General features: G+C 37.3%; 1 protein-coding gene across 1 annotated transcript in view; it reads left to right on the forward strand.

The window, feature by feature from the left end:
* nrg3a (neuregulin 3a) overlaps positions 1 to 26,126 on the forward strand; it is a 424,404-nt gene that overhangs the window by 356,741 nt on the left and 41,537 nt on the right. Inside the window, exon 4 of the mRNA XM_088635895.1 lies at positions 16,720 to 16,746. Within this exon, the coding sequence (XP_088492021.1) occupies positions 16,720 to 16,746 (27 nt within the window). The remainder of the gene's footprint in view (positions 1 to 16,719; positions 16,747 to 26,126) is intronic.

A 26,126-nucleotide genomic window follows, 5' to 3' on the forward strand; every position in this document is an offset into this window, starting at 1 on the left:
AGATCTGGCCTTACATAGTCCAGATATACTGTATGCAATGACAAATTGGCAAGTGCAGGAATCAATAATTTTATCCTGAAAAATACCCTTGAAAAGCCATGTTTTGAGAGAACAAGGTCATACGTATAACACACATACAGTATATCAACAAAATTCATTAGCATGCAAAGATAATTATTCAGGTCAGAAAAATCTAGACATACTCATTTGCTTGCTAATCTTTGATACTGAACAAAATAACTAACAATTTGGGTGCAAACCACAACTCCTTCTAGTCATCTTATACAGTACATGAAGGCAATATGAATGACAAAGCTATCTAATGCCATAACTGGCTTTCAGCAGGAAGAAAAAGCAAAATGACAGAAAATGCTAAAGAAAAAGGAAGCACAGATTGTGCCCTGCTGGAACCAAGAGACGAAAGCCTGGATTGCCAATGGCAGCCTGTAGCTCATGCCACATGGCTGAAAACTACACAGACACTTTCCAGGTGACAGGTTAAGCCAGGTTACACTGTGTTACTGCAAATAAGTATTTGTGGATTCTCAAATCACATTAAACATATCTGAAAATTGGTGGATTTTATTTATAAATGTAGTGAGGCAGGAGTGGTGCCGAGACAGACAGTAAGTAATGAAAATTGTATATTGTATATTACCATGTTCTGTACTGCTCCAGTGCCCCCATACTGCAAGAGAATGAAAGCTCCAGAAAGAAAAAAACAACAAACCCCCATATTGAATCGTTAACTATAGTTCAACCAGCAATGTTTCTTATGTCCGTGGAGGGTGGAGGCAGCAAGTCTCTTGTGGCTTTCTCACTCTGACATTAGATGTTCTAACACTGTTAGGAAACTATTAACCTATGGTTGGCAGAAGAAAATCAAATATCTTTTTTTTAAAAAAAAGACCTACAGTATATCTGATATAGGTGAAGGTTTGTGAGGCTTGGAACAAAAGACAAGCCTTAAGTGGGAGACAAGTTCAAAGGGGTTCGAAGCAAAAGGCAGGCCTGTGAGGGGGAGACGGATATGAGAGTTAGGATCCTCATGGTGTGCTCATCGAATAAGTGTTGAAGAAGCGGGCCACTATCTAGGTTGCTAAGCAACAGTTCTTGGAATGCTCTGGGGAAAGCACAGCTCATGGAGGAGTTAGGATGGCCATGGAGAGGAAACCTGTTGTTTTAAGCAGTTTATTCTTGCTTCACTCACGAGTCCCATCTCATATCACGTGAACCACATTGAGTTTCTTTTAAGTGAACCTCTAATCACTTCTATGTTACAATGCAGAACAATGTATACGTTGTATAGCTCTGTCAATCCCAACTAAATAACTTTGCATACACCCCAGCAAGGTGATCTTCTAAAGCCTTAAAACGCATTGTTTTGATTAAAACAATCTTTATGCAAAATACAGTGAGAGGGAGGTCTTTTGGTGCCATAATAACTCCGTCCAATTCCACTCTGCATTCTCTGTGTGGCCTATCCTAAAATTGCATGCTTTCATAGGTACCTTTGCATGTCAGTAATAGTAGTTTTTAAAGCTTTATGTGTTTTATGTGGATTTTAACACTGATATCAATCTTTCTGTTTAATTTTTCAACATTGTGCAATGTTAATATTAACTGTTGGTCTGTGATACATCTGTTTTTTTTTGTTATCAAAGAGAGCTCATAAAGACTCACAATTACTTTTGACCTTGTTACGGCAGTCAGTCATATGAAGTTGGGTGTAGACTGTCTTGAAGTATAACACAGATGATATCAACCAGACAACTGACACTTCTATAAATGAGTGCTCAGTGACCCATGTTAGATTCCCCATCTAAGAACTTTAATAACCCATTGATCTGTTAGTCTGGGAGCAGAGTGCATGGACAAAATTGACAGGAGTTAGGACAGGTAATCTGGCTTCCAAAGACCCAGGACTAATAAATGTAAGGGTCTCCCTTTCTATGGAGAGGGCTAATGAAATAAATGCAAATCCCGCACGCTATGCTCTTCAGGCAATCTAATTCCTGTCTTTTATTGAATATGAATCCTGGTAACTAGGGGTGCACGGGCCGTGAAATGAAAAATCGTTCACATTAAAATGAATTTAAGACAATGTGCTGATCTTTCCAGAAATAGAAGTGGTAGCTGAAGTATTTGTGGCATGTTAACAAATGCATTGATAAAGATAGTGTGTACAGTACTGTGTATGTGGTACAACACTAAGCAGAAAAGTGACACCAAACACAGTAGCATTCGGTAACTTGGTTTTGTGCGTGGTGCCAGACCTAATTATGAAACTCCTATACCATAAGCTAAATACCATTAGCTTATATACACTATATGAACCCAAAATTACAACTCAATTCTTGATATTTTATGTTTCAAAATGCTGTAGGCTGAATAACAAGCATATTTACTACTAATCAAACCTTCACTTTGATATGTGTCCAAAGGCAATTTTTCATTGTTAAACAACATTGTTCCAGATTTCTTTTTTTTAAGTTGTGCAACAGCACTTACAGTAAGTAATTTCAGTTCATCAATGAAAAGAAATTCACATTTCAAATCCATTAAACTGGTCAGGCAGCTCAGTAATTGTACAGGAAAGAGCTGACAATAGGACCCCTGTGTTTCCACCTGACATAGCTGTGTGCCCTTCAACTGACTCTAAATTACCTTAGTATCAATGTCAGAAGCACACTGCAAAAATCTGTGACCAGAAAAACACATTTCTTGAAAGTATTGAGAAAAAAACATTATGGCTGTTAAACAGAGGAATCGAGTGCTAAATTTTATTTAATGAAAAATGGTAAAATGATGGGTTCTGCAATAATGCAATAAATACATTTCAAGAACCCTGACACATTAACATGATCCAGCTGCCCAAATTGTCAAAAACAATTTTCAAACAATACCTCTACATCTGTAATATATACGTAATATACGTATTATAGAAATTAATCTGCATTTATATCATCACACTTGGGGAGAGAGACATCAAAAGTTAGTACAACAAATAGCATTTGTTGATTTTTTTAAAACATTTTTGCAGTTTCTCCAGTGCAGGTCAAGCTTGCTTCTGCAGGTTAACAGATCATCATATTCTGCTAGTATTTTTCAAAAATCCGCCTGTTTCAAACTTGGAAAAAGAGCATAATTTGTTCAACGTAGCAAATAATTAGCTCAGTTAAATAACTGAGAGCTCATGTGAAACGAAAACTAAATGACATTGTAGCCCTCCAGGAAGGAAGATATCTGGCTTTGGTTTAATATCCACTTAGATATTAACCAGAGAAAGTTAATTAACCTGAGATAAAAAAGAACATTGTCAGCCTAAAAGCGGAGAGACTCACATTTATAATTGTCTGAAAAGGAAGTAGCATATACTGTACAGTAAAGTACATTGTAAATGGAACATTTGTTGGCTGGGGGGTGGGGTCCCTTACCAAATTATCCTTTTTTCACAACCCAATTCTTTTGTTTTTTTTCTGCCTCTCAATTTTGAATTAAGTATCTGTTCATTAACTCTGCTAGCCCACAACCCCCCTTGAACCTGTACAGGACTAACCACAAGGCTACATGCAGTATCATTGTCCACATGTTCACACTGGAATCCCAAAGCACAAACAATAGATTTAAACATCAGATGGAGGACAGCTGCACTAACCATAGTACAAACCCTCAAGTACTCAGTAAAATTGAGCTTTTCTGGTTGCATGGCAAGCTCACAACTTAGAAACATTGCGTGAATTCCTGTCACCGACAACTCATGACACAGCTCAGATCTGAGGCCAAACCTGTGGTACAAGATGTATTCTGCTAGCTCAGGATGATGTGTGTCAAAAAAGCCTTAAAAATGATCTGTCAGTATGAAACCAATCAACAGAACCAAAGTCTACAGACAGCTGAGGAAATACATGCAGCACATACAGTTTCAATTGCCATGTGAATTCTGCATTGCTGGAGGGGAAATTTCTCATTTTGGAAAGTAAAATCCTATCTGGTAAAGCCAGAAGCCAACCACAAGCAATTGATGAAAGTATATATGTTCGTATGAGCTTAACATGCAGAAGTTACATAGTTATATTGTCACAGTCAGGTGTCTCAGCCAGTCGCGGCTGGCATCATCCAAGTCGATAAAGTTGCCGGGGCATCTGAAGCGAGGGCAGGAGTATAGGATGTGGTCGGCCGTCTGCTCCTTGCCATCACCGCATTATATTATATGAAAGTAAAGACATATAATGGAAATTCCAAAGGCTTCTATACAAGTCTTGTTTAACACAGGATGAATATTAAAGTGCAATGGTCTCTCAAAAGACTTTTGAAACACACGTATACGTCATCTGCAAGCATTGTGTTTTCTGTGATGTCGCAGAGCCCTGCTGCATGAATCCCATGCCAACTATTTCTGTGAATAGTTCAAAAGGAGGCCCTCAGCTCAGATGGTAGTATGTGAAGTGCTGCCTTATTGAGGGATGGTATGTCCTAGCAGAGGCAATTTACAAATTGTTAGCAATGCGAGAGTGCGTGTCAGAGTGGTACAGCATGTGGCACCCCCAGAATGAGCACTGGGGTGAACAGTGAGTGTGCAATAGCCACAGGTTTGAGAGCTCTGCAACTAGTGAACCACCCACTCCAATCCAAGAGCCCTTGAGGGTGCTATCTTCTGATATATTTTGTGCTCACTGTATATTCTCATTTAGTTCGGTAGTAATGCTTCAATCACCTCAATTCAGTCCAACTATGGTTTTATTGTGTCTTTCCTGGAGACAAAAGCTTGATTCAGCACTCATCATAGATTATACAGTAACTGTGCATTTCCTGTGCAGGAGTATGGACTTGCTTGCCCAGCATCACTTTAGTTTACTCTGATGCTTTCCATGACACTTTTTGTGAGTCAGATCCCAGTGCTTGTTGTGTGTTTTGTCAATTTTTTTTTTCAAATTGTTAACAGCAGCACGAATGCCTTGTAGCCTGATCTCTTCAAATATTAGACGTTAAGAAAGGTCAGTTATTGAATGGCAGACTTACAAAAGAAACCAGATTTTTGCTGTAAGTGCTGTTGGGGTGAGAGTAAGTGGCATTCTTCTCACTGGACACTTTTTTTACGCAACATTTCCTCAGTATGGTACCAGGGAGCACTGTCATAATTAATTCATTAATTAAGGTAATTTTTCTCTTCTTCCTCTGATCTACTGTGCATAGGGACTGCTGTGCATCATCTAGGTGGGTGCTTTACTTCAGTGGTCGATGATGTGGGTTCCCTGCTATATACAAAATACTTTGAGATCTTATGGAATGAATTCCTGTACAAGCAATCATTAGAAATATTTATTTTTTAATACTTCCTCTATGTAAAGAGCACTTTTGTTTTTTTCTTTGTTCAGTCTTGCTATTTCCGCAATGCTGTATTTGATAATTGAATACATACTGTAACAGATTAAATATTGCGGTTCCATGATAAAGAACAGCTACATGGTGGTATACATTCAATTTGACTAAACCTTTAGCCTGCTTCATTAATCTAATGATTAACTGGAAAAACTGAATTATCTCTATTTCAAGCCTGAAAAAAAAATATTTTAAGTTTCGTACCTAGTTATTTTTTCCATAAACTTGTGGAGACTTTAAAAAAATAATCAGCAATTTTTTCCGGGTTGTTAAATAGTTCAGTCAATGAAGATAACTGAGTGTTTTGAATACCATACTCTACGTGACTAATTTGTTGTACAATTATAGAACACAGTTTTGGAAAAATCAAAAATAAGATGGTTAACAATCACTTTCACCTGGATAATAACAAAGAACTCAGAATAAATAATAACTAACTCAGACTACATTACTGTGTAAGGAAAGAGGTCAAAAAGTAACTGACTTTTAAAAGAAGTGTAAGAGATGTGTGCTTTTGTTTTTATAAAGAGATTCCAACTTTCAGAATCAGAATCGCTTTTATTCACCAGTACGGGTCTGGTACAGGAATTTGCCTTGGTACATTTGGAACCTGCTCAACACAAAACCCACACAGGTGCAAAAAGAGCATTACAATTACTGACATTGTTACATTGGACAATATACAAAAGATGGGGGAGTCACAACACAGTCACAATATGTGCTCACGGTACTGAACATGTCGACATTACAGAAGACGCAGACACATTCACATTTTATAGTACGGTGCAAATATATGAACAATAGACATTATAGTATATGCAAAACACATAGCAAGTTCAGACCATGTGCGAAAGTATGGTCTGAGTAGTAAGGTGCAACTGTGTAAACATATAAGACGCGCCAGTTCTTAACCATAAGATATACAAGATGTATGAACTAAGCAGTAATAATAGTTTAAAGTTTTTTCAGCTGAAACATGGAGTTGTTGGAAGAGGATGCTGGTTATGCAAAGATATGGCATTGGGAAAGAAACTGTCCAGGTGTCTGTTGGTTTTGGTTTTGATTGGTTTTAAATGTTTTCCAGAGGGAAGCTTTTGAAATAAATGAAGACCAGGGTGGGAGGGATCCGCAACAATCTTGGTGGCCCAATTCACCCACTGGGGGGGGGGGGGGGGGTGCTGGGGGTTGCTTTCTGCAGTCGATTATAATTTCTACAGTTTTAGTGGTGTTGAGATCCAAGTTGTTAGCGGTACGCCACGTTGTAAGTCGATCCACGTCTTTTCTGTACCAGCTTTCATTGTTATTTGTGATGAGGCCTATAAGAGTGGCATCATCTGCAAACTTACAGTAAGTAATTTAAGTGAGGAGTCACCGGGAGTGCAGTCATTGGTGTACAAGGAATAGAGTAGAGGAGAGAGCACACAACCTTGGGGTGCGCCTGTGCTAATAGTTCTGCAGGCTGAATGATAGGGGCCCAATCGAACATACTGCTTCCGATTAGTCCGAAAGTTGAGAATCCATTTGTAAATGGACTGATTAACATTCAAATCTGAGAGTTTGCTCAGTAGTAAATCAGGAATGATTGTGTTAAATGCCGAGCTAAAATCCTCATACAGGATTCTAGTAAATGTGCCTTTAAGGCCCAGGTGTTGCAGAACAAAGTGTAGGCCCATATTCACAGCGTTGTCCACTGACCTATTTTCCTTATACAGTATGCAAAATGCAGGGGATCAAGGTGAGTAGCAGTAGCAGTCATCAGGTAGTTGAGAATCAGACTTTCAAATGTTTTTATTATCACTGACATTAGTGCGACGGGTCTATAGTCATTAAGGCAGGTTATTTAGTTCTTTTTTGAAGCAAAATAACATAAGATTTGAAGCAGTCTGGCACTGTGCATTGGGACAATGATTCATCAAAAATATCTGTAAAGATTGGAGCAGGTTGGTCAGCACAGTGTTTTATTGTGGCTCTAGATACACAGTCAAGTTCTGCTGCCTTTTTACAGTTTTGCTTTTTGAGTAGCCCCAACAATCTTTGATTAAAAGGGCATTCTTAAGACTTGTACAGTAAACGGCATTAAGTCTTCCTGAGAGATTGAGTGAGAGTGGGTGTGCAGTTGAGTGGGGGACAATAGCTCATCTCGAGGGTGTGAAATATCTGGATGAGTCGTGAGACTGCCATGGACAAAGTAAAAAAATCTTTAAAATGTTTTGAGGTTTTCTGGTAGAAACTGATCAAGATGTACTGTATCTGAAGGGATTTTCTTTTGTAAATGGTAACAGTTTGGAGATCTTTCCAGACAGATAAACAGTCTTTGTTAGCATATTGTTGTTCCAGTTTGTTCTTGTAATTCCTTTTAGCAGATGTTATTGTAAAATTGAGCTGGTTTCTGGCCAGTTTGTAGTGGTCCCTGTTACCACTTTCGTGAGCTGCTTCCTTTGCTTTTTGAAGGACTATTAATTCCTTTGTGAACCATGGCTTTACATTGTTGTATTTAACAATAATTTTGGGGGGAATACAAACCTCTTCATAGAAGCTTATATACAGTACAGTATATGCTACAGTGGCCGTTAGTTCACTAATGTTTCCAGAAGCACTGTTAAATACATTCCAGTCTGTTAAATCCAAGCAATCTCTGAGCTCCTCAATTGCAGCAAATGTCCAAGTGCGCACTGATTTCTTGCTGGGTTTTGTTGTTTTAAGTTTATGTTTGTATGTAGGGAGCAGTTGTACTTTCACATGGTCTGAGTTCCCCAGGGGTGAACTCGAGGATTAGCATGGTACGCATCTTTTATTGTGCGATAATAATGATCCAATGTTTTCACATCTCTAGTTGAACAGGAATCAACTGTTTATATTTAGGTAGCTCCTTGGTCAGGTAAATATGGTTAAAATCACCCAATATAATAATGGGAGAGCTGGGATGGTTGTTTTCCAGCTGTGTGATTTGACCAGACAACAGCTGTTGTACTGTATGTCCAAAGTTGCAGTATACAGCAACAAAACAGAAGGTGAAGGTGAAAGTGTAATCCTTGTTAGTAGTAAGCAAAAGTAGTAGTTTGTTCAGTTTATTCCTCAGACCGCGTCTCCTAAAGTGAACGAGCGACCCAGCATACTTCCCCCCCTCCTCTTCGCGTGAGTCTTGTTTGTGTCGCAATCCGTGCGCAGGTCTGCAGGTAACTACTGGGGATTACTGCATTTAGATATTGCATCACGAATTAACAGCAGTTGTTCTCTGGTATATTTTATGGTATAAAATGTATATTTTATCCATTTCTTGTGGCAAAACACAAAGTTAAAACATAAAAATAACAGACTCACGAGCATAGACTTCTCCGGCTGCTAACCACTTTTTTTCCTTTTTATCTAAATTAAAAACCATTCTCTGCTTGTTTCCCAGTGCTTACATCGTTACATTTTCTTCTTGATATATGGGTTTTTCTTATCTGAAATCGTAGGTGACTAAAGAACAATATTAAAGCAGCTTCAGGGAAGTAGCTGCGATAAAATGATTAACGCTGGCTATACTGTTTTGCACAAGCCCAAATCACAAATTTTGGGTGAAAGTGGGAGACAAGGTGCACTTACTGAGGAACCTGGCTTCCATGGCAACCCTTTTACACACAAAAAGAGCAGAATGAGACGGTTAGGGAGCACACCAAGGACAGAGCCACATCCTGGCACTCCCACAACACGGCTCCACGATGAGTAACACTTCCTAGACTCCCTTCGGAGTATTCGATAGCAGGATGAAGCTTCACTTCATTTCACCTCTTTCACTGTTTCATTTTTTTTGTATTTATGCAGTGTTCTTCCTCCATGCCATTTTTCATTTCAAGGTGTCAATGCAGTACAAACACCAGTGTTCAATTATTATTTGTGAAAATGTGAAAGAGGAGTACGCAAGCACTCAGTGCCTTGCAATTCCCCAGCTGTTTTGGCTGCAGTGTGAATGTAAGAAATTGAGAGAGATGGAAGGCCAGGAGCCAACTTACAAAACAGCTGAAAGAAATACAATCATGATCAATACACTGGTAATATTTATTTTGGATTTTGAAGGTAGTGTTGAGGCAATCAAAATCACTCAAAAGTACCATTTTACCTTTTCTCTGTATATTAGGGAATGTTCTCATTGCAAATCATTCTTACTGTAGGTCAAATGTGAAAGGATAATTTCCATACTTGCAAGAGTAGTAACTCACCAAAGGACACATTTTGTACGCTTTCTGCTTTTGACCCATCTTTTACTGAGTGCATAAATGACTTTAACATGTTGTGATATTTCAAATGTTTGATATCAATGTCATGCATTTGTTATCTTTTGAAATGAGTTACTGTATGAGTTAAGTTGCAGACAGTTTCTGTTCATTTCATATTACAAATAAAGTTTGTAATGCACACTGGTCTTTTAAAGAAGATATGAAGATAATACATTAATTACATGTATAATTATCATGGTTTGTCCATTAAAGAAAATGTTTTGAAAACTACAGTAAAATTGCATTTGACAGGAGAAAACTGTACTGAGTATAATTTTTTTTAAGCTCCATCAAGGAGAAAGCATATTCTACACAAAACAAGAAACACAACTGATGTGTTTTTATTCAAAGGTCAACCACAATTACCTATCACCTGCTACACTGCCATGCACACTGTCATCAGTGAATTGGCAATACAAATAATTCAACAACAGAAAATAAAAGACAGTTCATGGGCAAGACAGTTCCATCGCAGGGTACACAGAGACAAAAACATACTGTACACATACAGTACTCAACACCAGGGCCAATTGTCCCACAAACTTATCAATCAACCAGTATGTCTTGGGACTGGGGGAGGAAACAAGAGCAAACCCATGCAAACAATGGGAGGACATACAAATTCCACACACCTGGAACTCCAGGTCTCAAATTGAACTCAGGGTCCTGACACTCCCAGGTAGCAATGCTATCCACTGCACGACTGTCCCATTGAGGGTACAATTTAACATTTGTTACTAAAAAGAAAACATTTTTTTGAGATTGTGAGATTCAAACCCAGAATGTCTGGCAAAAACTTGGATTTTATTTATTACACCATAAATCCCTTACTGTTTTAGATGGATCCCAAAGACGGACAGATCCTGTAGTGGGTGAAGTAAACCAGTCAGGCTCTGCAACAGAGATACTCAGTCTAGCCCAGCAGAAAGAAAGAGGCTGTGTCTGGTACTAGAGGCAGGTTGGCACGGAGGTAAACCTGAGTGTTTTAGGATGTGCCCACAGAGATGGGCTGTACATCTGTGCTATCTCTATTTGGCAGTGCTGTGTGTGTTTGTTCCATGCTATAGAAAGTATCAGTACTGGCAAGGTGTTCTAAAATCATTCACAGCCACTTGCTTGATAACAGCAGCCTCACAATTCAGCAGGCCAACAGGAGGCAGATGGCAAGAAATGAAGTCAAATGATCTTTCAGTCCAGATGAACAACTAACTGGTCAGTTCATATTCATATTCACAAACACAGGGATTCAGGGTAATGTAACAACATCCCAGATTTGCTGCTACTCAGTTAGAATAACTTGTTCCTTTAACATATGCAAAGTCTTGTTCTCCCCTAAAGCACACAATTTTATATACCAATTCTTCTATTTTAATATTTTCATTTAACATTTATCTTCTGTGTCACCTTTGTCAAATATTGTATTATGAGATATTTGGGACAGAAAAGGCTTCACAAAGTGGTTCTGTTGCCTTTTCTCTTTGAGTTTTTTCTTTTCATTAGAATATAAGGCAGGATAGAGCAGTCAATCCTGCATCTGGGGACACTCAGGGATGTCAAAGACAAATCTTGCTGTCTCAGCTGACATACTGTATAAAGTCCAGGTTTATTCTTCTAGCTTTTCTACTGCTTACTTTCTAAATATTTGAATACCATCATGCAGCATATACTGTGCCAAACAGAAAGCAACAAAATAAGGTTTCAATCTTACTCAGATTTTCCATATACTGTAACTCTCCCTGTCTTTCCAAATGAACATCTTTCTTCTCTTACGTTTCTCAGTATCTTATAAATGTAATACCCTTAATATGGCATCTAAGTGTTAAAAGGCATCTAAGTGTTTTAGATGTTACAAGATGTAAGGTTGTAAGGTGTCAAAGTGTTTTTGGTACAAAAAGTGTCTTTTTGTCCCAAATTAATTGTAAAGGTCCAACTACACCTTACGATTACGACTTTACTAATTTTTATTTATTTGTTTTTCAAGCATAAATTGACATTTATGTTGCTTTATTGTATTACTGTGTTTTCCTTTATAACTGAAAGTATATCTCTTAATTTTTATTTTTACACTTGGTTTGTAAATCACTTTGAGCTGCTATTTCTATGAAAGGTGCTCTATAAATAAAGTTAATTATTATTAGTACACCAAACACGTATGTAAAATAAATGTACAACTTTATTTTCGAAATCTTAGTTTGTTCTTAATGAATGCAACAGAAGTATACAAATATATGGAGTGTTTGGAGTGACTCACCTGGCTGGGGATGTGGCAGCCTAGTCATTCACATAGACTTCCCAAACCCCCCTCAATGTTGTGAGGAGTGAGCTAGGGAGGTGCTGCAAGGGTATACTGTAGATGCCAAAGTGGGGGATGCAAGAGTGAGACACAAAGAGAAGACCTGGGTGTGAGACTATACGTAGGTGAGCAGCCGTGTGTGAGATTAAGATCTAACCTTCCTCCCAAATGTCTGTTATAAACTCATTTAATTTAGGATGAGCAAGAATGAAAATTAGGACGTGCGCTCTGCACAGTACATACAGTAAAGGAGACATTTTGTCAATGCCTTCTAGGTTTTTGATTCTTGAATCCAGTCCTCCCATGATTTCCTTCTCTATACATAACATGCAATGTAATGCAATGTAAACAGCATAGTATAACCTTAGAAAAGTTCCCAATCTAATTGACAGAGCCTAAAGGGTCTTTTGCTAAGGTCAATCACCCTGTTATAACTCATATCTTCAGTATGTAGTAGACTAATCAATTTTATCAGACTGCAAAATGTGATACTTAATGTTTTTTAAAGTGGTTCTCTCACACTTTGTTTCTGTAGACTAACATACAGTAACAATGCTTCAGAATTGCACAGCTGGAGGTACTGTACCAAGATTTCGTATTTTAATATTCTCCTGGCATTTTTGTTTTTATTTTAATCCTGTTCTCATGTCACCACCCCATGTGAAAACAGCTCAGAAAGATAGGCTGCGGGCAAATATTTAACAGGAGACATTTTAAAGATAGGTCGCCTGTTCTTGTCGGGAAAGTTTACTGAACCGCGTAGGTTGTGTGCTGAAAAGATATCTCGAACGCAAGATAGGGAACTGTACATATGTTTTTTTCTTTTAAATTCTCTAACAAGAGAGAAAAAAAATCTTAGATTCCAAATAAGGATGTATTACCACTACATACTTAATGATGACTTTTTATTTAAAGGTTTTATTACTCATCAACCTCGGAGATGTTTACAGTATTTTCTTTTCTGTTGCACCCCAATTCAATCAAAATCTCCTGCAACATGTCAATATGGCATCCCTTCTGAAAAAAGTCTTAGATAATCTGAAGATAACAACAAGTTGTTATATCCAAATTAATATGTACAGATCCAGAGGTTTAATCTGTGTAAAAACATCAAAGCAGTATTGTTCACTGGTTTGTTTGATTTGTATGTCATTAGAGCTAATGTGACTAAATTTCAAGATCACCTCAGTCTATGAAAAATGACTGAAGCATTAATTTTTCTTTTATTTTTTAACAGTGTTAAAGTGTTTAAAAACATAGGTTAGGATAGTCTGTTTTCCTAAAGCTGTCCATTTTTTAATTTATAATTTATATTTATACAGATAATCATTTTCTGCTTGCCTCACATATTAAATGCACTGTGCTTGAAAGATAAATGTCAGCTTTTAAAGGAAGTGAACTCCCTCTGTCTTGTGAACTCACATTTTTTAATTAGTCCTACAGTTGAGTTTTGGCAAGAATGTAAAAGAAAAATCAAAGGAACACCAGGAGTAACTCTTATTTATGCACATCGACTTCTGAAATAAGGTGTTAGATCTTTATCTCACAAATGGGAAAAGTAAGAATACAGGATTGCTTGTTAATAGTGCTTGTCACCAGTGTAATGGAATACAGAAATAGCCTGAGTGTGAAGAAAAAAGTGGACTGTCATCCATCTGCATGTTTTTGAGGAAAGCTGATTGTGATGAGCAGAAGAGAGAGGGTGTGGTACTGTGCAGCATGGTGTCAAGGAGAAGACACAGACAGGCAGGCTTTAATGAGCTACTGTTATGCTATACTGTAGATCCAGTGACAGTAGACCGACATAACCCCATTCCCACAATTCCTTATCCTGTTAGATACACACCATTACGCGATCCCTCTCAGTAGAAATGCTGTTTTGCTTTACATAGTTTTACTCTTTTAATACTTTTAATGCATTGTTTTTTGCATGATCTCCAAGGGTCACTTGACAATGTGAAAGCAGGAGTTCGCTGTAGAGGGGAAAAACGGTGAGCACAGCTCCATTTAGGGTGGTTTCTCACCCACTACTTACGCTGCACTTATTCAAAATTGCTAATGGTAAATTGCCAACAGTTTACCTAAGCTGCATGTGGAATTTTATTTATTTTATGTTTTTGAAAATCGGTTATTCTTTCACATTCTTTCTTTAACAAGCAAAAGAGGTAGGGTCACATATTTTTCCACTTGGCCTTTGTTGACTTATCAAAAGCCAATGATAAGCGCTTTAAAAAATTAATTTAGAGAGTAAATATTAGTGCCCTTTCTGAATCTGTGTTGCAAGTACTTTTGCTTATTACTTTATATGAAGCATTCCCCTACTAGCATGAAAGGCATGCCAATTGTTACCTCTCATAACAGTGGAACCTAGAGATTATCCAGAGCAAAAAATTAAGCAAGGAAACTCATTTCACTTTTTTTAATCCAGTATAGTAGGGTCTCAACAATCATGAGGGTTCATTGCAAATAGCCAAATTCAGATAAAACCAAGTCCACCTCTATACTGTACTACAATATTGTATGTACAGTAGTATGTATGGTTAAAAGACAGGTTACCCTTCCTTTAAAAGATAATCAAAGTACTAATGCATTGGCTTTACATTAATTTTAATAACATTGATTAACTAAAAGAAACAACACAAACTTTCTTCCATACTGCTGACACAGTACCTGGAGTGTTCATTACAATTCAAAAACAAGACCATGTTGAGATGCAGATGCTGGGTAGTGGGTACTTGGGCAGATGGCAGGGAGAGCCTCACTCACTAGCTAGATTTATCTCACGATTCCAGTATGTTGGGCAGCTAATTTGAAAGTTGCTGCTAACAACCTTCAGCTCATTTTCATTTTGCTCTGCTCTTCATCCATACAAGACCCTGTTGCCCTGACCAAATAGCAAATAAGCAAATGCACGAATGACAGATTCACACATATCAAGACCCTACAGTATATCTTTTTCATTTTTTGGAAGCAATTGGAAGCAACCATTTTAAAAAAAAGTAATTAGTTCAAAGAAGTACTTCAGGCTCACCTATGCTATCCTGTCCACTTACACTACACTGCATGTTCAAAAGTAGCAAAACACTTTTTTAAACACTCTTCCATCTATCCTGCTCTGAAATATGTTCAGTCCCATTGGACTCATTTTCCAGCTCCTGTTTCTCTCTGACCCTTCAGTGAAGAAAGACCTGACAAGCGAACAAAGGTGAAGAGCCAGCCAGCCTTCCATTCTCAGTAAGGGTTTTATCCACAGAGGCTAACCCAGCAGGCAAAGGGTGCAAGGCAGGACTGCTCTCTGGACCACAGCACCCCAGTCCTTCACATGGTGCACAACCACCCATACACACACGCAATATACTGTATGGGTGCCAGTTTGAGAACCAAAGATGAAGATGTGCCAAGGAAACCAAACTCTAAGTAACTGAAAAATTAAACCTCCCTTGATATGGACATAGTGTAGTATGCACAGTTTGAGCTTACATACTGTAAATAGTACAATATTGTACCTTTACCTTGTGTGATATGAAGAACCTTGTATAGACATACTGTACATGTACAGTAGAAAACACATTATCAGTATGCTGAGCCCAGCCTGTTGTGGAGAAACTGAATCTGAAGCAAGTTATATTATGCTAGAATGTATTAAGATTCATATTTCAATCAGATTTTATTACATTTTTTCTTTAGTTTTTTGCTTCTCTTCTCTGATTTTCTTACAGTTCTGACAGTAGTGCCACAGTATTTTAATGTCTCCTCTATCAGTGCAAATCTGATCTGCTACTTTGTTTTATTCAAGAATATCATTTCCTGTATGAAACATACAGTAAACAGCACACATCTTGCTACCTGTACCTTCATCTAATGGGTCTGTTATCCAAACCTATCATCAAAATCTAATGAAAGAATGTATCCTGTTTGGAATTAATATTGTTTTAATTTTTTCTTGTTTTATATTTGATACATAAACCTTGCATTTTTTAGCCTAGCTTCCCTTATGCCGCTAAATTGGAAGCCACATACTGTATAGTTGTGTGATTCCTCATTTTTACTATTTTCAATCAGTGTGACGTAGTTTTTAAGAGGGAGATTATCCTAGCAGCTCGAACACACTAGGTCTGGTTCTACTTACACAATATCTCCCTTCAAAACTTTAATTCTCTTGATGTACAAAGTTACCCTTAATAGGGTGTTTTCCAGTTGCTGTTGATAAGTAAAAAAAAAGGAACCCTTCCCTTATGTGCTCATGTATTTTGGCTATAGCCATACTAAAATTGTAGAATATCCAGATTAAAAGAAAAAATCCACTTACTGGTCTGTGACAATATTTCATAGCGGCAGCTTCATTTTCTGTATATGGCCTTGTCCATGAATTGATATTCTTGATTAATCTAAATGATCTGAAGTGGTTAGATTTCAAGGAAAGATACAGTAGTTGATTAGTCAACCCTTGTTAGAAGACATTTGTTTGGAATAGGAATTTGTTAAAGTGGGTGTTTTGCTTCCAAAATTGGGATACATTTAAAATCTTCCAGGTTTGAATTTAGAACCATTTCTAATAGTCATAATATAATAGTTATTTTTCCTTTTGCAATCCCTTTGGAGAATTATTTTCTAAATTAATTAATTCCCTGTACTCCTCATGTGACAACTAGAATCCTGCTACTCAAGCACTGCTCCCTTTGAGATGTGTCCTCTGTGTGTGGAAGAATGTGTGCAAATGTTAGCCGGTAGATTGTTGTCTAACAGTCTTTCTCTCTTTTTTTTTCCATTTCTCTGCCGGAGCAGCAGACCACTTGGGCATCGAATTTATGGGTAAGAGAAGCTTTCCTCCATGTTCTGTGATGAGTCAGAGCTGTTAGGATAGTTCATATGAACACAAGGGAATGAGAATGAATGTACCTTTTCGCCGTTCCCCATGGTTAATGAACTATATATCCAATGTGTGCATGTTAAATGACTTTTATTTGTTCTGGTGTGTTCCATATTCTGTACCATGGCATTAGCTACACATTTGAGATGGCTGATTTAATTGGACCACCTTATAACTTGCAGAGTTACTGTAGATAACAGTAGATAACTTGGCCACAGTACCTTCACTTTACAGTACTCAGCATACTAGTTACTAGTTGAGTCCACCCAGTTTCTCCAAATGTTTATTACGACAACATATTCTTAATTGTGCTTACACCTCCTTTACTGTACTTTCAATTTAATGTAATATAATTGCATGCATTTGGATCTAATCCAATCTAAAATTTCATTTCTTGAGTTGCTCAAAACATGGACTGGAATATACATGTATTTATGTCTAAAAGCAATACTGTAGGTACATAGGCTAATGACTATTAAAAAATAAGCTTACAGTATGTTACTCCCATTTCTGTAATGTGCGGTATTGGTGAAGTAAGGCTTGTAATAATAATATAAATCCATACAATTTTTGTTTCTCTGTTTTCAGTAACATGGTGTATAAAATGAAAACAAACCACGAAAAAGCACTTGATGGTATAAGGAGAAAAAAGTCAGCAAAGCTTTAGAAAACTAGACTGGAGTCTGGACTATTGTTGTTCAGACATTGGAAGTGTCACAGAGTTCAGATCTCTCTTATTTGTCTGCTTGCAACAAGGCAACTAATACTGTGGTTTGCCTTTAAACTTTATAATGCTAGTCTTCACTGTGCCACCATACATGAGGCATTTATTGACCTTGCTGTTAGACTGCATGTTATCAAGGGCATTCCCCATTTTTAAGCAACTCTACTGTTATTTCCATCAATTATCACAAAGCCTTTACACCTGGTGAGGATCACAACAATGTGGAGCCTGGGGCCATAGGACACAAGACCTCTTAAAAGATATATTTAGAATTATTTAATTTGAAGTATAGGATACAGGTCATTATTGGCACAAAAAATATAAACTTTTCTGAAGTCCTTTTTCTCACTTGTTTTTTTGGTTTTACAATAGTAATTGACACTTACATTCTGGCTGCAAATGTATTATAACTATTAATAATAATTAATAAGTGTTATCATTTTCATATGGAGCCATGGTAGCTCAGATAGCAAGGGTGTCTCGCTTCCTGAGTGGAAGGTCCCAGGTTCAATCCCAGGTAGGGGCAAGCGATATAGCTAGCTCTAATTCCTTCCAGACAGCTCCCAGGTCTACTCAGCCTGCTTTCCAACATAGTCCTGGGGTTAATCCTTCTGCAGGTAATAGGCTGGCCAGAGTGTGATGCTGACCACATCATCTCCACTTCCAGTGTTGGATGGTTAAGAACAATGGTGGCCCTTGCCCTCCATTTCTTATGGGCCTTTATGAAAAGGGACCTACCTAGTTGTTTTTATATATAGTACAAAGCATTCACGTACTGTATACTTTGATTTTAAATACAATGTTTTAACATACAGCATATGTTACTTGGATACACCCTCTACTGGATGGATTTGTTTATTATTTTAGCTCTTTGTTGTCTGATTTCTACATTGAAGGTCATTGACAAGATTTTTAAAACACAAAAAAAAAGTCAGGCAACATTAAAATCCTAGCAACACATAGTGTTGTGATAATTCTAATAGTTCATACAAGGAGCTTACACAATTTAAGGACAATATGTTACTTGCCGAACAAAGTCACAAAAAAATAAATATATATGTTCTGTACATTCAGTAACACTAAAAACATGAAAGTGCAATAGCTAGTCTTCTGAAAAGGTTCAGAAGAGGAATTCACAATTACAGCTGCCCAGTTTTCCCAGATTCATTGCATGTGGAAACATGAGTAGCTGTGATCTGCTCTTGAGCCTAATTTCTTTACATTCAGCTAGAAACTCTTTACATACTCCAAAACATCACTTAGCAAATTAGAACAGGAAAGCCAAGACAAAAGTTAATGATACATCCATTTCTTTACTTTTTATGTACTTCCACTGCCTAATCATCAAAAAAAACATTGCTACTTGGTGCCTGGAGCTGAAGTGTGAATTTTTAATTTCAGTGGTTATCTTTTGAGATTCAGCATTGATTTTGAAATGATGTTTAGAGCACTTAATAACAGCGCATCCATGCATATTATCAATGTACTCTACTAAGTACAATAATTTAAATTTATATTATTATACTTCAAAAACATAATGTAAAACTGTAAAACAACTCATCCCTTAAACAAACATCAATGGCTTACATTGTACAATAGAGAAATTAGAGAAAAAAATGGAAGGAGAGTTGTACAACAGAGAGCAAAATAAGAATACTATGAGAGTTTACCAAACTACGGGTGCAACTAAAAGCATTTTAGTGTAGCCAATGTAAAGACCAAAAAGAATACAGCAGTGGAGGAAATAAATTATGCAAAGAGTTATTTGGTACAAAAATCCAAAAAGTGGATGAAAACCCCTTATAACAGGAGATTAATGCTAACAAAATGTGAACCTCCGATATATTCTGTAATTATTGGAACTGAATTTTCTTACCATATTTGTGATTAATCAAGACCTTTTTTTACTTAAATAATTGGATCGATTATTACCAATTTTACATTTTTGCAACACAAATATTACAACAAAAAAAAACAACAAATAATTTAGTAGTCAATGCTCATCAGTGTGGAGAGGTTTACAAACCCATTACTTAACATTTGGTGCTCTTTCCGTCCTCTGTCATATAGATAGTAAGTAAATGGAAAATATTCAAAACCAGAGTGACACTACCCAGGACTGGTCATTCCCCCAAGAACAACCTGGAAAATCATTCTTGAAGTTACAAATTACTCCAGAGTAAACACATAGGATCTGCAGGCCTCTTTCACTGTCACTAATGTCAGTGTTCATGCTGGACCAATGTGTAAAAGACTGAACAAGAATGGTTTTCATGTGGGGATAGCAGGGAAGAACACATTGCTTTCTAGGAAGCAGACTGCAGCCCATTTCATGTTTGTCAAAGAACACATAAACGATCCATAAGACTATTGGAAGAATGTTCTCTGTGCACACAAGTGAAAAGTTCTTTAAATTGTTGTATGAGAACATGTTGCATGAATTATTACATGGGAAAACAAACACTGCCTTCCAATAGAATGTGGTTAGGGGCTGCTTTCCTGCCTGAGGACTCTGACATTTTGCCATAATTGACAGAACTATGAATTCAGCGTTGTATCAGCCAGTACAGGAAGAGACTGTCAGGCCATCCATTCATCAGCTGAGTCAAAAGTGGATCATGCAAGACAATTAAACCATACATACAAACAGATCTACAACAGAATGACAGAAAAATAAATTTTGTCTTTTGGATTTGCCAAGTCAAAGTTCAGACCTAAACTGAAATGTTATGGCAGACTGTTCATGCAAGTAACCCCCTGAAATATAAGGAAGAATGGGCCTAAATTCTAAAAGTTAATGTGAGAGACTGATAAACACTTACAGGAATCTTATGTCTTTGTGTTATTCATGTATTCAAGTTATATTAATCTTTTATTAAAACGTTTTATGACTTTTAAGAATGATGGTGTTCTAAGAAGTGTTTTAAAAATGATGGTGTTTTAAGAAATTATGGTCTTCAAAACCTTTTTCTCTGCACTGTAATAAACATGATAAAATAAATATTATACTTTTTTTCCAGTCATAGCATGTCCAATAGAATTAGAAGTAACTCCAGTAGTATTTTGAAATTTTAATATAACTGACTGAAAATCTACAGAGTTACTGTAGGATGGCTAAAAACTAACAAGATGCCAAGATGTAGTGGAAATTGCCAGGCATATTGAAGGGGATTATTATTAGTAATTAATACTGTAATTCCTTACACTTATATAGCATTTTTCTGGGCACTCAAAGTGTTTTACAGGTAATGGGGACTCCCCTCCACCATCACCAAACGTGCAGCCCCAGCTGGATGATGCAACAGCAGCCATAGTGCACCAGAACACACAACACACCAGCTATCAATGGGGAGGAGAACAGGGTGATGAAGCTAAATCAGAGATGAGGGATGTGATTGATTAGTTAGTTAAGATATTTTAACACTAGCTAAGGAATAGAGCTATCCCCACAAAGCGGTACTGTAAAAATAACTGTAAATGTTTAATAAACAATTTATCAAAAAGAGGTCATTGAACCAGAAAACATTACAGCTTGTCACAATTCCCACACATATATTCAAATTTTAACCTGTAATATTAATTGGGTAAACTGCTTTGTAAGAGTTAGGTCTAGACCACCAAGGCAATAAAAAGAGGAAATGAGCAAAGGAATTATGACAGAAAATTATCTGAAAATAAACCCAGCAGTTACAGAGGGCTCAGCAGAGTCTGCTAGGAATTAAGTCCTGAAGTAACTGTCAAAACGTTTGTAGAAATTTGTAATAGAAATTTATAACATCTCAATATGATCACAGTAAGTATTGATATTAATGGCTCAAATCCTTTTTATAAGTGTTTATACTTTTTGCAACAAGAATTGAACACCACCTGGAAGAAGGAAGAGGGTATGACTGAAGGAAAATCAACAGATTTTTCTGGACTAGAATATTGGGCCTAAATAAGCTTATTTTGTAGACAATTGACAATTTGTAAGATATTTGAATAAGAAATTATTTTTATTTCTGTTTGTGGTCCCAAAGTGAAGTTGTGTATATACTGTATATCAATTTGAATAAATCAGAATAATGTTCAGAAAGTGAGATAAGGAAAACTAGGAAGGCCTCAGTACTGTGAACCAATGCCCTTGAACATGAAGATTCCAAACCTAATGGAAGAGGTTGTATTAGTGAGGGATCAGGCAGCTATTACATCAAAAGCTTCCAGCAGCGTGCTAATAAGTAACTGCAGATGGCAGAAAAAAGACTGGTGGGCATGAAGTATAGAGTCAGGAACACTAGTACAACCCAGATATTCGAAGAAGATTTCAAATATCAAACATTCCATTCCAGTTTTCCTCAAAATCCACTCTATCCCAGATGGCCAGTGAAACCAATTCAGCAAATAGAGGATGGTAGAGGGAACAACAATGTTTTTATGTCTTCTACACTGGTCTCCCAGAGACCAAAAACCTGAGCAGTAGACAGCTCCATTTGTGAAACATCAATAAAGGCAATTTGGAGCCTGAGAAGAGAGTGAGGTGGCTGCCAACAACGCAAAATTATTCTTTTGGTGGCAGACCCTTTACTGCAGTGCTATTAAGCCAATATAGGACTTGTCATTCAGCAGTAATAGTAATAGCAAGGAAATCTGTGTTTCAACATTGTGGACAGTGTTGCACCTACCTTTTCTCAAAATTAAAACAATGTGAAAGAATATGCCCGTGGCCCCCTGGGAACACAGAGTACACCTGAGAGAGTCAGTGATACTGTAATACTGTATACTGTATTAATAATACAGTATTAAAAACCATCTCTGAGGGGTTAGGTGAGGCCTATAAAAAAGTTAAAATGAATGAGCTGGTGATCAAGATTTTTAGATGCAGAATTCAAATTACCCCTAGAGTGTCTTATGAGATACTGCCTTTTACTGTAGGTCTCTTTCGGGAGGTCTCACTGATTATTAGAGTTTTATAAGGATTTCAATAACAAAGAATAAAGCAAGGACACTATTCCTGAAGTCTTGCCCGTTGCATCCAGCATCTTACTTAAGGGGTGAACTAGAAACTCTGTATCTCAGGGAACCCCATATTTCAGTAGGGAGACATAAATAATTCCAAGATATTTGAAGGCTGTAAAGGGACTCTTTTTGTCCTTATTAACTGACACACCCAACTTTAAAAAATACATTTTAGAATGTTATATAAGACATTTATTCAATAGAATCCAGAATTAGGCTTCAACTAGAGTGTTACATGCCGGGCTGTTCCTGCGAGGTGGGTTTTACCAAGAGCATTCAAGGATTCAAATTTTGAAAGGGGACAACCCCACCCAAGGAAGGACACTAGCAGGGAAAGGAAAGAGGGACAAACCGAGGAGATATTGCCAAAGGTGCGGCAGGTGGTAGGATGACTAATGTTGAGAAAAGGACAGTAAATAGGATGCAGAGAGTTTTGGGGGGTCAACACCTCGTCAGATGGGACACTGGCAGAAAAGAAGGGAAAGTAGGAGGACCCATCACTGCCACTGCCCAGGGTGCAACTAAAAGATTGGTGAAGACAGAGTGGGCACCTGGTGCAGTGAGGGCTGCAAAAGAGGAGACAATGGAAAGAGAAGAGACTGAGGGGAAAGGGAAGAGGTGGGAACTAAAGACCTTTTATGGGGTGAAGGCAAAATGAGAAGAATGTGAGATGTAAAAGAAGAGGCAGAAAAAGGAAATAAGAACAACAGCACCAGGCAGGAACCATAAAAGGGGCAAATGTGAATGAATAAAGAAGAGAAAGAATGGGCTGAATTCTGAGGGAGTGCAGAGATTGTAAAACAACTGCTGACTCAGCTGATGGTTGTACATGTATGCCAGACAGGCCCAGTACCATGGTAGCAACACTTATGTTTGACTTTGAAACCAGCAAAGTCTTTTCCTCAGCTTGAATTAGTCCATATTTATGTTTTTTTACAACTGATGTATTAATATTAACAAACAATTATGCATTTTTGATCATCCAAACACCTTTTTAGACTTGAAAGATGAAAATGCCTGCTGATGGTGTTTGCTAAGATTCCAAACAATTCCGAATAGCTTCTGAAAAATTATTTTGGTAATTTTTTTAAGAAAGCAGGTCAGGCAGTCAACTTCATATACTGTACACAGGACCTTTTTTTTCAGACTCGAATTCTTTTATCCCAAGGATGGATGCCACCAGATATAAAATTGGTCAGCAAAGCAGTTTTAAAGAAGTGTTCCAGCTAATGGCTTTGAAGCCCAATTGCAAATCAAATTAGTGTGATAGCATTAAATATTAGAGTAACATATTTAATAGAAATAAATGTTAAAGTGGTAAACATTTTTTATAAGTTTTAAAAAAGTAAGATCATGTTTGTTCACAGACTGCATTTTCAGTCTGCTACTAGATAGATTGTAAAATGTATGATGGAGTACAGTTGACAAGTAGATCAGCTAATCTGAGATAAACCAATTAAGGCTTTTTTAAGTCGACAGCAGAATTCATACAATGACCAATTACAGACTCTAAATCTTCAGGTATTTTAAAACAGTGTTTAATTAAGCTTAGCTTTTGCCTTTAAACAATCTCAAAGTTTTCATTTTTTATTTGATGTGATGGAAATGGTTAGTGTTGAAAGTCACGTCACTGGCGTATTGCAGCATGAAAGGTGCTGTAGAAAATAATGTTTTTGTTATTCCCTGGTGTTTGAATCTTCTTTTTTAAAATGCTTAGGGTTTTAGAAGGCCAAGCTGATAAAACATGGTTCACTGTTATTAGCTGAATTATTAGCTGAATTTCTTTTCCTGGACTGAGGAAACTCATGCCCCCAGGACATGTCACCAATGAACCATCAGTGATAAAATCTATGCAACATAATCATACACTTTGATCTGATAACACATTTCGGCATCTTTGTTGTTATCTTTTTCTCTAATGTTCTTTCACCCCCTAGGAGTGTATAGGCAATAGAAATTCAGAGCCCAGTGCAGTTTTCAGAGTTGCAGCTTACTTCCCAGAATTAATGTATAAAGAGTTTAAAAGTGCCATCACGTAGGTAGTCTAAGTTTTAAGCATTTTGCAGAAAAAGGCATGGATATACTGGCATCTTTGTTGTTTTCTTTGTAAACAACCATCAGGAGAGGTTTTCAGTAGAGCTTTTTATTTTTTTAAAAAAAGTTAATCCTGGCCACTGCAGAGGTCAGATGGATAAAGCATAAAACATGAGAAAAACAGCGAGTCGGAACACCCTCACTCTCAAACATTGCTCCAGGGGGTTCTGCTCACCTCCGAATATTAATGCACTCTGGTCTCCATGGAAACACCGAGCACAGAGCAATAGGAGGGAGATTTATGCTGTTGGCACGGTAACCAGCAGCATGCCTGCACATCAGCCAGTCTCAGTGCCCCTCATTAGCTGGCCCATCTGGGGGTCTTAATGGAGACCAAGCAGAGCAGGATAGGCTGCTGATGGGTACCCTCTGAAGAGGGCATTTTAAGTGATGAACTTTTCTCCAGCTGGGGTGTAGTGGGGTATCAGCAGGTTAGTTCATAGTAATTTGAGAGGCATATTAACTCAGAACTCTGTAATGGTTGTCATATCCAAACTTGTTTTCACGTACACCTCATTGCTAAAACTACTGGGACTAGCCTTCATCTCCAGGTAACATAGGCTGCACCAGAGGCTGTCTGCTGTGCACAGGATGTTTGGCGAATATACAGTAGTACTTGGATTGGAGATAGAGTGTTTCAAGGTGGAATAGTAGTTGATTCCAGTACTTCAGTACGTCACGCTTGTGACTGTTCATAAGTTTATATAGACTTTAAGGCTCCCAAAATCTAATGTAAAATTATTATTCAGAAGTATCAAATAGCAGTACAGTATGTGCCACCTCAAAAAGTATGATATGCGAGTGAAACTGGTTTAGTTTTAACGCATTCAACTCGGTGATCAACATTTGTGTCTGCAGATGTTGCAAGGGAACTGTTTATAAACAGGGAATTTTATAAACAAGGATTATAGGGTAGCACAGACACCCACATAACAATGGTTACATCAGTCACATCAGTCTAAATTCATCAACTAAAAATGATGTAAAATTCTGTTTTTGATAACTTAAAATTCATTAAATGTAAGGAACCTCATCCTGATTCTGCTGCATGAAGAAATAAATAATAAAAGGCTCAGGCAAATCAATTACTTTGATGTGAAGATAAGATGAAACTGACTATATTAAAGCTAAATTATGATATTACACAATATTTAGGCCACATTTTGGACAATGGTTCATAACCCGCTTTTTACAGAGCAGGGTAAAAGCACAAGCTACACACTGGGCATTGGAAAGAGGAATATGAAGTTACTGTAGACCCATCTACAGTGCCAAGTATGAATGGCCAACTCTAAAACATTATTGCATTTTAAAGCAGCTTACACGACTGCATCAGCTCCCTGTTTCATACTCCAAGGGATGGAAATTAGATATTGAATGTTCAAGACCTGGAAATATTGCAAAATAATGGCCTATCCGATTCATTGGTAAAAAAGTATGCCAGACTATTATTATAGGGTCACAAAGTGACTTTTTAACCCTGGAGAGCATCTGAACTGAGAGAATAAG

This window comes from Lepisosteus platostomus, chromosome 6, assembly GCF_059453375.1.
Source record: "Lepisosteus platostomus isolate fLepPlt1 chromosome 6, fLepPlt1.hap1, whole genome shotgun sequence".
In the NCBI taxonomy this organism is placed as follows: domain Eukaryota; kingdom Metazoa; phylum Chordata; class Actinopteri; order Semionotiformes; family Lepisosteidae; genus Lepisosteus; species Lepisosteus platostomus.